General features: G+C 35.8%; 1 protein-coding gene across 1 annotated transcript in view; it reads left to right on the top strand.

Annotated features, from left to right (window-relative positions):
* FANCM (Fanconi anemia complementation group M) overlaps positions 1-15,406 on the top strand; it is a gene marked incomplete at its 5' end in the record, with an annotated part of 67,456 nt that overhangs the window by 29,258 nt on the left and 22,792 nt on the right. Inside the window, 3 exons of the mRNA XM_008073438.2 lie at positions 4,869-5,027; positions 6,455-6,610; positions 8,119-9,976. Coding sequence (XP_008071629.1) covers positions 4,869-5,027; positions 6,455-6,610; positions 8,119-9,976 — 2,173 coding nt within the window. The remainder of the gene's footprint in view (positions 1-4,868; positions 5,028-6,454; positions 6,611-8,118; positions 9,977-15,406) is intronic.

Consider the following 15,406-nt stretch of genomic DNA (forward strand, 5'->3'; position numbering starts at 1 on the left):
CTCTATTCAGATGTCAGTTTTCTTATCTGTAAAATAGTAATAATGGCCCACATTTAGTGAGTATTTACTCTGTTCTGTGCATTATTCTAAGTGCTTCAGATTCATTATCTTGTTTAATCCTGTCAGCACCCTGTAAAGGGAAGTCATGCTTGTTGTTATATTCAGTAAAGGAAACTGAAGTATAGAGAGATGAATACACTGACATAAGGGATTAGTTTATAAAAACAAAACAACCTTACACTTATATGTAAATGTCAACCCTATTTAAAAACAGCAAGATAGTTAATAAAGAAATAGTTGCTAAGGTAGACTTTTATAATAATAGATTTTGAAATGATTTTCATCAAGGATTAATCTAATAGTTTACTGATAGGTTTTAAAATTCAAGCAACATAAATTCTATTCTCTAAGTATTTAATCGGATCAGGGTTTAATTTTATATTTGCAATAAGTCCAAGCTAATATAATAATTACTTGTGGATAAATGGGTATTTTATAAATAACATGTAATTTGACATTTTACATTTGTTTTTACAGATTTATAATCAGAGTCAGTCCAACAAAAGAAATATTTGTAAAGCTATTTCAAGTAACAGGCAGGTCCTTCATTTTTACCAAAGAAGTCCACGAATGGTTCCTGATGGAATCAATCCAAAATTACACAAAATGTTCATCACACATGGTGTCTATGAACCAGAGAAGCCTTCTCGGAATTTGCAGCGTAAGTCATCTATCTTTTCCTACAGGAATGGAAAATGAAAAATTTTGCATTTGACACATGCATCCCCCCCTGCATTCTTAGTTAGTGGGTCATAATTTGATATAATATTTCTTCATTGAAAACTCAGTGTACATTCTAGGATGTTATGGGCATTCTAAGAGATTGTTCATGTGGCAAAGAGAAGGAGAGACACTGGCAGTTCAGAATGATAGAAACTCAGTGTTAGGGAAAATTAAACATCTCTTACCAACACAGAGAATTCTCTCCACAAAGTATAGAAAGGAGAGAAAGCAATTTTATTATTGAACAAGCATCAAGCCAGATTGCAATGTGTGTTTTAATCAGTTTGCTAAGATAATACATAGACAGAAAGAAATTCTCCCCTGTATATATGCCCCCACACAGCTGTAATCCTTTATGTACATATTCTCAAGATTAATGGAAATTTGCCCTCATATTAGAGGACAGCAGCAGCATTTGATTTACCTTCTTTCTTAGTTTATCTCATATCCACCTGGTAATTGAGGTAGCCATTTGTGTTTGCTAGTTGCCTTTACTTAAAGTAATAACTTCTCTTATCTCTATGACAAGCAGATATTGTCAGCTCCCAGAAAGACACCTAGGCTAACCTCCCACGGTAATGGGCAGATAGGGACACTCTCTTCCTTGATGTTTACATTTCAAAGAGATGACTCCTAAATCTTTAAAAAAAAAATTTCTGAGCCGGGCTCGGTGGCTCAGCCTGTAATCCTGCGCTTTGGGAGGCTGAAGTGAGTGGATTGCCTGAGCCCGTGGGTTCGAGACCCGCCTGGGCAACTTGGCAAGACCTCATCTCTACAATAAATCAAAAACTAGCCGGGCGTGGTAGCGCGTGCCTGTAATGCCAGCTACTTGGAAGGCTGAGGTGGAAGGATCGCCTGAGCCCAGCAGGTCGAGGCTGCGGTGGCTGGAAGCGGCCACTGCACTCCAGTCTGGGCGATAGAGTGAGACTCCAAACTCAAAAAAAAATTTCTGGTTTGAAAAGCTGGGTAGAAGCTTGCTTAGCCATTACAAGATTTACATAAATATTAAAGTGGTAAAGGAAGGATTTATGAACATTTTGTGTCTCGAAATGCTCTGAGAAAAGGATGGGGAAAGGCCTCTTCCCTTTCCACAAAGGAAATAAACCTTAAAAAAAAATTTACCCTTACACCAGATAATGGCAAGGTTAGATGAATTTATTAATAACATGGAGACAGTGAGAAACAAATATTTTGGTGCCAGGAGCATAGTTTAATGAGAGTGTTGCTAGTTTAAGTATTGCAGACTTTAGTGATACCAATAAAATATCTTGAAATATTGGCACTATGAAAATGAGAAACGATTATCAAGGTAGGAATGCTTCCTGCAACATCATTCTTCTTCACTAGATAACCAGTCTTAACTTAAATATCTCTGTTAATGGAAATTATATTCCTTTATGATGGTTCATTTGGTTGTTGAATAGCCCTGTATCATCAAAGACTCTTCTTATGTTGAAATATCTGTCTGTACCTTTTTCCTGTTGCTCTAGTTTTGTCTTCTAGATAAAAAGTACAGTTTTCATCCTTGGTTTATCTTTGTAGCAATTCTTTATATGTTTGAAGACTATACCTTTCATTTGTTCAACTGTTTGTTCCACTTGTTTTTCTACCATAATTTTTTTTTTTTTTGAGTCAGGATCTCACTTTGTTGCTCAGACTGGAGTGCAGTGGGATGATCAGGGCTCACCACAGACTTGACTTCCTGCGCTCAAGGAATCCTCTCACCTCCAGCTCCCAAGTAGCTGGGACTATATGTGTACACCACCACGCCCTATGCGTGTGTGTGTGTGTGTGTGTGTGTGTGTGTGTGTGTGTATTTTTTCATTTTTATTTTTTTAATAGAGATGAGATCTCACTATATTGCCTAGGCTGATCTTAAACTCCTGGGCTCAAGCAGTCCTGCCTTGGCCTCCCAGAGTGCTGGGATTACAGGTGTGAGCCACTGCGCCCAGCCCCCTACCATAATTTTGTGTGTGTGTGTGGGGGGGGATGAGGTCTTGTTATGTGACCCAGGCTAGTCTCAAACTCCCAGGCTCAAGCAACAATCCCATCTCGACCTCCCAGAGTGCTGACATTATAGGCATGAGCCACCATTCCCAGCTTCCATGAGTGTTTAAGGTCCTTACTCTCCTAGTAACTAGCTTTGGATTCACTTAAATTTGTTAATATTCTTCCACTCAACTCAGAGCCATCCATCAATGCTTTTTGGATGTGTCTGTTAAACATAATACAAATCTAGGCATAGGAATATACCTGTCATTTTCCAGGACTTAGCCAAATATTTCGTTAAAATGAAAACATAGTATGTTTTCTGCATTTTTCTTGAATATGATAAATTAACAGTAGCATCAAAACTTGACTAGTTTAGATAAATTATTTTTAGTGATCATTGTATTTTTTGTAGTTGCTAATTAATTTTATGTATAGTAATTGTTTTTAAAATGTTACTAGGAAGGGATGACATTTATTTAGTGAAATTCTGGAACCTGCCTTTTTAAAAACTTGCGATAATATTAGCAAATATTCATTTTTCTGTTCTTTTTTCCTTCCATTTTTCCTGATTTTTCAAATGTCAGTGATTCATCTTGCTAAGATTGCATGTATATATGTTCTATACAGTGTATACATAATATATTTTATACACTAGTATATGCTTCATCTGGGCTTAGAGGTCTGAGTTTATTTTAAGGGACTAGCTAGGTGATTGGAGCACCTTTCTATTTCAAAAGTCTTAGAGCCTCTGAGCATTGGATCTGAAAGGAACCTGAGGTATCATTTAGTTCAAACCCCTTATTCTACAGCTGAGGAAACAGATGCAGAGATACCATTTTTATTTTTTTAAGTTGGCGTCTCATTCTGTCGCCCAGGCTGGAGTGCGGTGGCATGTTCATGGCCACCGCAGCCTCGACCTACTGGCCTCAGGAAATCCTTTCATTCTCAATCTTCCAAATAGCTAGAACTACAGGCATGTGTCACCACTCCTGGCTAATTTTTTTTTCTGATGTATTGTGGAGACGAGGTCTTGACAAGTTGCCCAGGCTGGTCTGGAACCCCTGAGCTCCTGCAATCCTCTTACCTCCACCTCCCAAAGTGCTGGGATTACAGGCATGAGCCACCGTGCCCAGCTCATTTTTTACATTTTTTAAAAGCTTCTTACACATCTGAGATAGATGATTTCTAATTTAGTAGCCTCTTGGACTTTTTCTGCCCTCAATTGTATTATCCATAGTTTCTGCTTTATACTGTCTATCCTTTACAGTATGGTGATTATTTTCCTTTATAGGGATTATAGAAGCTAAAAAAATTTAATGTACTACACATTTTTAAAAAAAGTCTTTTGCATAAAAAGAAAAAAAAAGAAAAAAGTCTATTATGTCATTTTTTTAAGGCAAAAGGTCATTTTCCCTACATTTTACTCCTGTTTCTCTCTAAAAACCCCCTTTAAAAGTCTTGGCCTTAATTTTTCCCCCCCTCAAGCTTCAGATGAACTTTCTAATTATGTTACAATAACTGGGCTCGGTGGCTCAGCCTGTAATCCTGCGCCTTGGGAGGCTGAGGTGAGTGGATTGCCTGAGCCCACAGGTTCGAGACCCACCTGGGCAACTTGATGAGACCTCATCTCTACAGTAAATCAAAAAATTAGCTGGGCATGGTAGCGCGTGCCTGTAATTCCAGCTACTTGGAAGGCTGAGGCAGAAGGATCGCCGGATCTCCAGCAGGTCGAGGCTGCGGTGGCCGGAAGCGGCTACTGCACTCCAGACTGGGTGACAGAGTGAGACTCCAACTCAAAAAAAAAGAATCATGATACTAGTTTTCATTTGTAAGTTATCTGACTTTGTCTCATGCCTGGTCTTGGACAACAAAATGAGGAGGGTCCAAAAGGAGCCAAGGCTGAGACTCTAGCTAGCTCTATCCTGTTAATGAAGTCATTACTAACAGTTAAGTTCTCAGAAAGTACTTTTAAAGAGGAAAGAGAGGTTTAGGGGGTGTGTAGAAGCAGTAATAAACTGAGTGACTTTATATGAAGAATATTAGTTTTTAAGAAATAGAATCAAGTCTCTTTTCAATTATTTTTTCAACTTACAGGAATAAGGAAAAGTAACTCAAAGAAAGACTGGTTCTTATCAGAAGAGGAATTTAAATTATGGAACAGACTTTACAGATTAAGAGACAATGATGGAATTAAGAAGATAACATTGCCCCAGGTTCAATTTCCATCTTTACAAAATGAGAATAACAGACCAGTAAGTTGAGTATGTTTACAGATGTTTTTTATAATGATCATATAATAGCTTTAGGAGTAATGAGAGATGTTTGTGAATGGAATGTCAACTTACTTTAAAAATTAAGAATGTAATCAGTTTAAAAAAGAATCGTTAAAGTCTAAGTTTATAAAACTACTAATTTTCTTATATTATTTTTGTGTATATATATTATACAGCAGTGATATTTTTACATAAGTTCTTCCTTTTTTTCATTACTTCCTACCACTTAAACACTTTTATGTAGGCATAATCTTACCTGGCTGTCACTTTACTTGGCAATATGCCATAGTTTGCTTGCCTATTTTCCTGTTTTGTTGTGGGAGTCTTATAAATATATATATATTTTGTATAGATGGGGTTCTCTCTTTGTTGCTCAGCCTAGCCTTGAACTCCTGGGCTTAAGTGATCCTGTCATATCAGCTCCCAAGTAGCTTGGACCACTATGCCTGGCATTTTCAATATTTCAGTAACATTAATTATTCTTTCATAAGCATCTTTGTACAAACTTTTATGTTTTCATTTTAAAATTTTAGTTAAAACTTTAAAAGTCAGTGTTATTGTTTATTTTGTTGTTATGAACAAATTATTGATGAACTTAATGAAAGTCAAGAGAACTGATCAAGGGTTACGTATGTACCTAGAGGTGGAAAAAGGACCTCAGGAAAGATTTCTTTTATAGAGTTATAAAGGGCTTACATTATATGGCTATCAGAATTTATATTTTATTCCCTCAAAAACAGCAGGCACGAAGAGTTGAGATCATTATCACTAAGAGATTATGAATATTTCCTTATTAGATTATAGGATATAACTCTAGCAAAATAGTAGTTTTGAAACCAAATATATTTTCTTAAATATTTCCTCTTAACGTGGAACTATATAAACAGGAATATGGTCATGCTTTATTTTTATACCAATTATTTTTAAAATGTATTTGAAGGCTGGGCATGGTGGCTCATTCCTGTAATCACAGCACTTTGGGAGACCAAGATGGCAGGAAGATCGCTTGAGGCCAGGGGTTTGAGACCAGTCTAGGCAACTTAGCAAGACCCTGTCTCTATTAAAAAAAAAAAAAAAAAGCCAGATGTGGTGGTATGTGTCTGTAGTCTAGGTGCTTGGGAGGCTAAAACGGAAGAATCGCCTGAGCCCAAGAGGTCAAGGCTGCAGTGAGCAGGGATCATGCCACTCCACTCCAGTTGGGCTACAGTGATAGCCAGACAAATAAATAAACATTGATTGATTGATTGATTTAAAGAGGCATTTTTGTGGTTATGAAATTATTAATTTTTTTCTCCTAAAATTTTCGTTAGGCTGGTTTTCTGTATATTAAGGGTATTTTTAAAAAGTCACTTTGTGAAATTTCAGTGTTTTTATCATTTTTATTATTTTTGAAATAATTAATCAAGACTCAAGAGCCAACTATTGGAATCCATCAACTCTCTCTCTCTGAATGGAGAGTGTGGCAAGATCATCCTCTTCCTACGCATCAAATTGACCATTCAGATCGATGCCACCATTTTATAAGCCTTATGCAAATGATAGAAGAAATGAGACATGAAGAGGTAGGGTTTTATTTTAACTTTCTCATGCTGGTATGATAATGAAACGAGTACTTTGCCTTTATTTTTCTTAATTTGAAGTCAAGAAATATTTTGTTTTTCTGTATAGCTTCTTGTGATCTAATTAAAGAAACCTTCTGCCTTAGGAGAAATAGATTTAATTAATTAGGAGAAGAATATCATGTCATAATACTTAATGACTTATGTAAATTGTTTATAAAGCTAATTTAGGATTCTTGCTGGATTGAGATTTATTGAAATATTCTCTATCATGTAGGTAACTTGGTATTTCTCTTGCGTCCTGGTGGTAGTTTAGGGAATGATAGCTTCCTTGAGCAGTTTCTTGATTGTTCTTCTTTGAGAGAGTCAGAATAGTGAACGTGTTATGAAAATGAAATTGGTGATGCCTGGATTAGAATCCTAACTCTGCTTCTGTTAGTTAGTTAAGTACATTACTGAACCTCTTTGTGCCTCAGTTTCTTCTGTAAAACAGAAATAGTGATAATACTTACTTCATAGGGTTGTTGCAAGGATTAAATGACCTAATACTTGTATGGCACTTATAATAGTAACTGGTACATAATAAGGACTCAGTAAATTGCAACTATTTTTATAATTAGCTATTGTTCATGAATGCATATAAAGTGATTAGTTATAGATCCCAGCAAAATGTGTGCCATCAAGTTAACATATTTATTGAGTGCCTTCTATATGGTATGCTCTGTTCCGTGCCTAAGGCTATATCCATGAACAAACCAGATAAAATATTCTCTGTGGGGCAGATATACCAGCAGAGAGACAGACATTGCTCACATGAATATTAATTGTATTTGTTATCCAAATATACAGAGAGGTAGCTGCTTAAGTATATGAATAACAGAGGAATCCTGACTAAAGTAGCATTCTTGGGGACAAGGAGGGATGGTGAAGATGATAGTTTTAGCTATTTACTTAGAAATAAGTAAGACTTACAAATTTACTATAAGAATTCTTGGTTGGGGACTTTGTTAACGAAGGAAGTATATTCCAGGATACAGCCTAGGTAGATATACAAATACTGTTATTTCAGAAGTTCTAAAAGATGTTCTTAGTTTACTGTCATGGAGAGAGTAAATTTAACATAAGTATGTTTTTTCATTAGTATATATTTATTTCTTAAATATCTATTTCTGGGAAATTAAAATAATTATTTAATTAAATGTTAGAAGTGAGAAAACTCAGTATTTATATTCTTATGTATTCATTAAATTTGTTCTTTCTACAAATAGTTATCACAGGTCTTTTGTGTATTATGTACTGGGATACTGAAAAATTAACAGATTAAAAATAACATGATAATTTCAAAGTTGTGTAATTTATAATGATTTATTAGAATAATTTTAAGGCAAAAATCATTTGAATAATGTGTTATTGTTTTGAAAATCTTTTACTATAAGGTAAACTCATCTCTTAGATTTGGCTTTTTGTTTTGTATTCCTGTGACTTTTTTTTTTCATTTTCTTTATTTATAGGGAGAATGCAGCTATGAATTGCAAATTAAATCTTATTTACAGATGGAAGATGTTCGCTCAACATTTAGTGCTTCCAGGAATGAATATAATAATCTTGCCTTTATTATTCACAAGAAATCTTCATTTACAAGGAATATAAATCAAGGCAGTTCATTCTCGATGTTAGAATCTGATGCAGAATGTGCTGAAATTTTTAAACATACTCATATCAAATCTACTAAAGTTGTTTCTCTAAAGAAAAAAGCTTCTAAAGAAATGAAAAAAGATAATGATGGTGTCGTGGATTCTTCAGACATTGACATAAGTTCTACTGTTGAAAATGTTTTTCAGGTAGACCTACCAAATGATAAAAAGACATCAGATACAGATGAAGTTGCTGCAGCGTGTCCTATTAATGAAAATGTTGTGAATCGGCCATGTATAGTATTAACAGAGTGTCAGTTTACAAATAAATCTTCTAGTTCATTTGCTGGAAGTTTTTTAGATTCTGGTTATAACAGTTTCAGTGATGAAAAATCTGCATCATCTAGCTTGTTTCTTCCATTTGAAGAAGAACTTTATGCTGCTAGAACAGATGATCAATTTCATAATTGTCACTCATTTACAAAAGAGATACTAGCTAATGTAGAGAGATTTTTATCTCATTCTCCTCCGCCTCTGAGTAGACTCTCAGACTTGGAATATGAAATTGCTAAGGGTTCTACAAGTAAGAATTTGTTTTCCTTATCCTATGCAGAGCATTTTCAAAATGATAAATTTACCTGTTCATATGTGAATTCTCAACAGAATTTAGAATTGAATTCACTTAAGCTTATTAATCCTACTTCAAAAAAATGTTATCTTTATGGTAAAACTAATGATAAGATTTCTGATGAGCCAAGCTTTTCTAACCGTGATGATAAAGTACATAAAGATATTCAAAATGAAAATTTATTACCTAACAATCATGTTAAAATACACATAGACCCTGAAAAGAATTTAGTTGAAGAAGACAATGATGATGTTGATAACAGTGACCTCCCAGTATTGTTCACCGATCATGATGAGAGTTTACTATTATTTGAAGATGATAATGCAGAATTGAATGATGTGAGCTTTTCTCTCTTAAACAGTAAATGCAAATCTTTATGTGTGTCAGACAAAACCGCTATAAGTGGAACAGCTCTCGTCGCTGATGCCTTAATTTCTGATGATCTTTTGTTAGACAGTAATTCTGAACCACAAGACCAAATCATGTGTGATACTAATAGTTGGAAATCTCATGAAGATTTGACGGGTGTACGTGAGGAAAAACCGAAGAGTGATGAATGTGTTTTTGATTGCTCTAGGGATTTATTTTCTGTTACCTTTGATTTAGGATTTTGTAGTCCAGATTCTGACGATGAAATCCTAGGACATGCATCAGATATAAATAACAGTAGACTTCTAGATCTAGCTGGAAGGTATTTGGGTGTTAAGAAGATAAATGATGTGAACTGTATTTCAAATAAAGCAGTAATACCAAGAGATCATGGTGAAAACTTTATAAGTGGAACCATCCCATCAAATACAACTTTTGCACGTTTTCTACCAAGTGCAGCAAAAAATAAAGAATTTATGTCTCCTGGTTATTCTCAATTTTCTTTGCCAGTAGGAGAAAAAGTTATGAGTACACCACTTTCTGAATCAAACCCCTACAACTCATTTTCTAAGATGAGAGAGGAAATGCCTAATACGCCAGATTCTAATAAGGAAAAAGTACTTATACAAAGTTTCAAAGAAACATTGAATTCAACTTTAGATTATTCAGGATTTTCTCTAGAAAAGGGTAAAAGTGGTAATCAGATCTATCTGCATCAATCCTGTCATTCTGCTGAAGGTAAGATTTCATCTTTATAAAAGATGCACAATTCTTTTTAAAATGATTTATTCTAGAAATACTACTGTAATTTTTCTAAATGTAATTTCTTAATATATGCTGCAGTATGTGTATTGAATTACATAATTGGCGTGTAATATTCTTTTTTTAAAAAAAAAGATGTGGGGTACAATTCAGGCTTAGGTATACAAATGTTCATTATGCAAGTACCCTTGTTGATGAGGTGTGCCCCTCCCTTCCTGGTAGTCTCCCTCAACAGCCAGTCCCACCCCTCCCCCCACAGTTTCCCACTACTGCCAATCCCTTTCTTATTGTATTATGGTAATTGTTCAAGGTCCGCTTATGAGTGAGAACATATGGTACTCTGTTCTTTGTTTCTGTGATAGATCACTGAGTATGATAGACTAAATCCATCCAAGTTCCTGCGAAGTTCATATGCTTGTTCTGCTTTATGGCTGCATACTATTCCATTGTGTATATGTAACCACATTTTTTTTATCCAGTCCAGCTTCAGTGGGTAGCATGGTTGGTTCCATGTTTTTGCTGTTGTGAATAGAGCTGCAACAAACATGCATGTACAGGTATCTTTTTGGCAAAATAACTTGAGTCCTTCTGGGAATATTCCCAAAAGGGGATTGCTGGGTCATATGGAAGGTCAATTTTTAGTTCTTTCAAAAATCAGCACGCTGTCTTCCAAAGAGGTTGCACTAGTATGCATTCCCACCAGCAGTGTAGGAGCCTTACTTTTTCCCTACCTCCTCGCCAGCATTTGTTGTTGTTTGTTTTATTAATGATGGCCATTCTTACTGGGGTTAGGTGTTATCTCATTGTGGTTTTGATTTGCATTTCTCTGATGATGAGTGAGGCTGAGCCCTTGTCATGTGTCCCATGACTCCCTTTATATCTTCTTTTGAGAAGTGTCTATTTATGTCTTTTGCCCACTTTTTAATGGGGCTGTTCGTTTTTTTGTTTTTGGCATGTTTGAGTTCCTTGTAGATTCTAGATGTTAGGCCTTTGTCAGATATACAGTTGGCAAATATTTTTTCCCATTCTGTGGGCTGTCTCCCTTCTTTCTTGATGGTTTCCTTTGCTTTGCAGAAGCTCATCAGTTTGATGAGGCCCCACCTCTCTTATTTCTTATGGTATGGGCATTTAGGGTTCTGATCAGGAATTGGTTGCCAGTTCCAATTTCCATGAGGGTGTCTCCTGCGTTTTCTAAGATTCTTATAGTTTGAGGTTTTATGTTTAGGCCTTTGATCCATTTAGAGTTAATTTTGTGTATGGTTATAGGTAGGGGTCCTGTTTCAATCTTCTGCATGTGGTCAGCCAGTTTTCCCAGCACCGTTTACTGAATAGGTTCTCTCCCCAGTGGTTGTTACTGGAGGCTTTGTCAAAGACGAGTTGTCGAGAAATTGAGGCTTTGCTTCTGGAATCTTTGTCCTGTTCCTTTGGTCTATGTGCCTGTTCTTGTACCTGTACCAGGCTGTTTTGATTACTGTAGCCTTATAGTAATGTTTGAAGTCTGGAAATGTGATACATCCTGCTTTGTTTCTTTCGCTAAGGATTGTTTTGGCTATTCGTGGTCGTTTATGTTTCCATATGAATTTCTGTGTTGTCATTTCTAGGTCTGATAAGAATGATATTGGTAATTTAATGGGTGTTGCGTTGAATCTGTAGATTGCCTTTGGTCGGATGGACATTTTAACAATGTTGATTCTTCCTGTCCATGAGCATGGAATATTTTTCCATTTGTTTGTGTCTTCTTGGATTCTTTGAGCAGTGTTTTATAGTTCTCATTGTAAAGGTCTATATTTTTCTTAAGTTGATGCTTACTGATGTTAGAGTTATTTTATTTACATGTGTTTATGGCATGCATGCCACAGGAGAGGTATTATTATGCTAGTCCCTGAAATACACAAAGAAATATAATATTTAGACCTATGTTCTGATTGTAAAACATAAACAATTATGCAACATACACGTTTGGAAAGATGCTAGTAAAATTTAGAAATAACTACCAAGTGAATAATAATAGAGTGACTGTTTCGGAAGTTCAGAGGATGATGAAATTTTGAGTTAGATTGGAAAGATTTCATATATAATATAGGTTTTCATTTTGGTTCCTCAGGAATATTTATGATTTGAATATGTTGCAAATACTAAAGATATAATTTGAGTCTTATAACATAATGAAACCAAGAGGAAAGAAGGAACGTGTAAGATTTTGGGGGGGATGGTTTGTAGTAAAGGATTTATATAGCAAAATATTTGAGAAATAAAAACTGTATTCAGAGGATTGAGACTAGACCACAGAAAATCTAGAGGGATCTCTGGATTTCTGTTATCTCACTTTATAGTTACAGAAAAATTAGAAAATATAGTGATAGGTGTTTGGTATTAAAATGATTTAAGTATTCTTTAAATCCAGCTATATAACATAACTATAGTTTGCTTGTAGATTATTGTATCAAGCCATTTATGAATTTTATGTCTTATGGCTGCAGAAAATGAGAAGTTGTGGGATAAAATGAGAAGTTGTGGGATAAAATGAGAGTTTCTTCTGTAAATCTTTTCCTTATCATTTAATTCTCATTAGCATGGAAGGTATGATATCATGAGTAAGATGAGTGCATTTGAAGTAAGTTCTGAAAATATGTTTAATTTTAAAAACCTGACCATACTGTATAGCTTGGGGTGTGCCCTGACATATGTTTTTTATTAAGTGTATATTGATTGTCAGCATTCAATATTTATTTGTTTGTTTGTTTTTGAGTCAGTGTTTCATTCTGTCACTGAGGCTAGAGTGCTGTAGTGTGATCACAGCTCACCGCACCCTTGACCTGCTAGGCTCAGGCAGTCCTTCTGCCTCAGCCCCCAAGTAGCTGGGGCTACAGGATACACCACATACCTGGCTAACTTTTTTATTTTTTTGTTGAGACAAGGTCTTGCTGTGTTGTCCAGGTTGGTATTGCGCACCTAGGCTCAAGCAATCCTCCCCACTTGGCTTCTCAAAGTGTTGGGATTATAGGTGTGAGCCACCACACCTGGCCTTATTTGCTTTAATACCCCGATAAAGTCCACGTTAGCGGGTGAAGATCATTTTTCTCTTTTTGTATCAGATTTGCATTAAAACTTTTTTTCCACCATTGTGCTTAACTACTAATTATGAACACTTATATATTAGGGAATTATTAGAGAATATGTGTTTAGTGTTTTAATTACCCTGATTAAAAGAGAAAATTGAAGATCATATACCATGTTATATGTATTAAACAATAGTTAATTAAAACACCACTAAAGCAGCTAAAAAGAAACCCTCCTGGAATGAATTGATTACCATTGCTGAGTCCTGCATTTAAAAAGGTAATAAGAAAAAGAAAAACTAATAGTTTATATGTGCTCATATTCAAAAGTAATTATTCAGATTTATCTATCTGAGTAGATGTTTTACTAGCAGAGTGTGAGGAGAAATTTACTGGGTAAATTTAATTTGATTAATTACCCCCCCCAAAACTCTGGCTTAGAGTAAACATTTATTCAGTTTCTATAGGTCAGGAACTCCATAGCTGCCTAACTGGGTGGCTCTGGCTTAGGATTTATCATGAAGTTATAGTCAGGATTTCAGCTGGGGTTGCAGTCATCTGAAGGTTTGATTGGCATGGCAAATCTGCTTCCAAGGTGGCTTGTATACAAGGGGCAGGGGAGCCGTTGAAGGTGGACAGGACTTGCTAGTCCATAACAATTCTAAAATCCAGCAGAACAGAGATTGAAAGCTCTTTGATTAGGACTTAATGCCTGAGAATAATCTCCTTGTTCTTTGGTTTCATTCTCTGGATGCTTGGTCCTTTTTTTATAGCAGGTAGCACCTATGAGGTTATTTAGTCTGCTTCCTTTTTATAGCAGGTAGCACCTATGAGTTATTTAGTCTTGGTTCTTTTTTTTTTATAGCAGGTAGCACCTATGAGGTTATTTAGTCTGCTTCCTTTTCCTGTAAAAATTTAGGGGTCCAAAGGTTACATCCGTTTTTACTATTTCTATCCCTTTAAGTTGTACCTGGCTGTATTTCCTTCATTAAAATTCTTATAAATCTTTGTGGGTCTCTTGTGAATCTTATTGGGTGAATCTTATTCCCTTAGACACTATCCTTGCTCACATATCTTTTGGAAAAAAAGTGTTTCTCTACTTTGAGCTTCTACTGAGATGCCTGGAGACGATTTCTTAAGCTTCTTAGAAGGCCTGCTGTTTGAAAGTATTTGCGAGGGTCATCCTTAAAATATTTAAAGTGCCCTTAATCTGACTGCATAATATTTTGGGACATCACCTTTGATCTTTCTGAGGTCTTAACAAAGCATTTATAACTACATCCTCAGCTTCATATTTTCTTTGCAGTCTTCTGGATGTGATCTTTGCTTAGATTTCTTAATTTTAGCATTGTTTGCCATTGGAAGTGGCTGGGAATTTTCAAAACCAGCAAGTCCCAACTCTTCCATGTTTAATAGTTTTTTTCTTTATCTCTTTCACTATGTATTTTCCTCTAACAGCAAAAAGCAGCAGGTGATATCTTAAATGTTTTTCTGGAAGTCTTAACTGGATCACCTCATTTATTAGGTACATTTTCTACTTTTTGTGTTAACCACAATGTTGCTAAACTTTCCAGTACTACATAAAGGATTTCCTTTCCTCCAATTCCCGTCGGATTTTCTCTGCTTTTCCTTAATTAAACCCTCACCCATCACCTCTTCAGTGGTCATTAATCTTCCTATGACTTCTATGAGGCTCCCTAAGCTTTCACTAAAACTCTCAAAGTCCTTTCAGCTTCCACCCACTATCTACTTCCAAAGCTACTTTCCCAGTTTTTTGTTATGGTGACTCCCTTTTAGGTACCAAAATCTGTTTTATCTATTTTTGCGTAACAAACTAGTCCCAAGACTTAATGACTTAAAATAAAGAGCATGTCTTATTTCATGGTTTCTATGGGTCAGAAATTCAAATGTGGCTTAGCTGAGTGCTTCTGGCTTGGTAAGAGGTGAAGTCATCTGGAAATATGAATAGGTTTGGAAGATCTGCTTTTATAGGTTTGGAGTCTCACTCTGTCACCCAGGCTGGAGTGCAGTGGCATGATCATGGCTCACCATAGCATTGACCTCCTGGACTCAAGTGATCCTTACGCTTTAGCCTCCCGAGTAGCCGGAATTATAGGCATACACACCACACCTCGCTAATTTTTAAATTTTTTTGTAGAGACGAGGTCTCACCATGTTGTCTGAGCTGTTCTTGAACGCCCCAGCCTCTCAAAGTGCCAGGAATACAGGTCCACACCCAAACGGATCTGCTTTTAAAATGGCTCATTCATATTGCTCTTGGTAGAAGGCCTCGCTTTCTTGCCCCATGCACATTTTCATTGGGTTGCTTGATATGTCCTTAAAATGT

This window comes from Carlito syrichta, unplaced genomic scaffold, assembly GCF_000164805.1.
Source record: "Carlito syrichta isolate Samal-C Ts95f unplaced genomic scaffold, Tarsius_syrichta-2.0.1 Scaffold315843, whole genome shotgun sequence".
NCBI classification, from domain to species: Eukaryota; Metazoa; Chordata; class Mammalia; order Primates; family Tarsiidae; genus Carlito; species Carlito syrichta.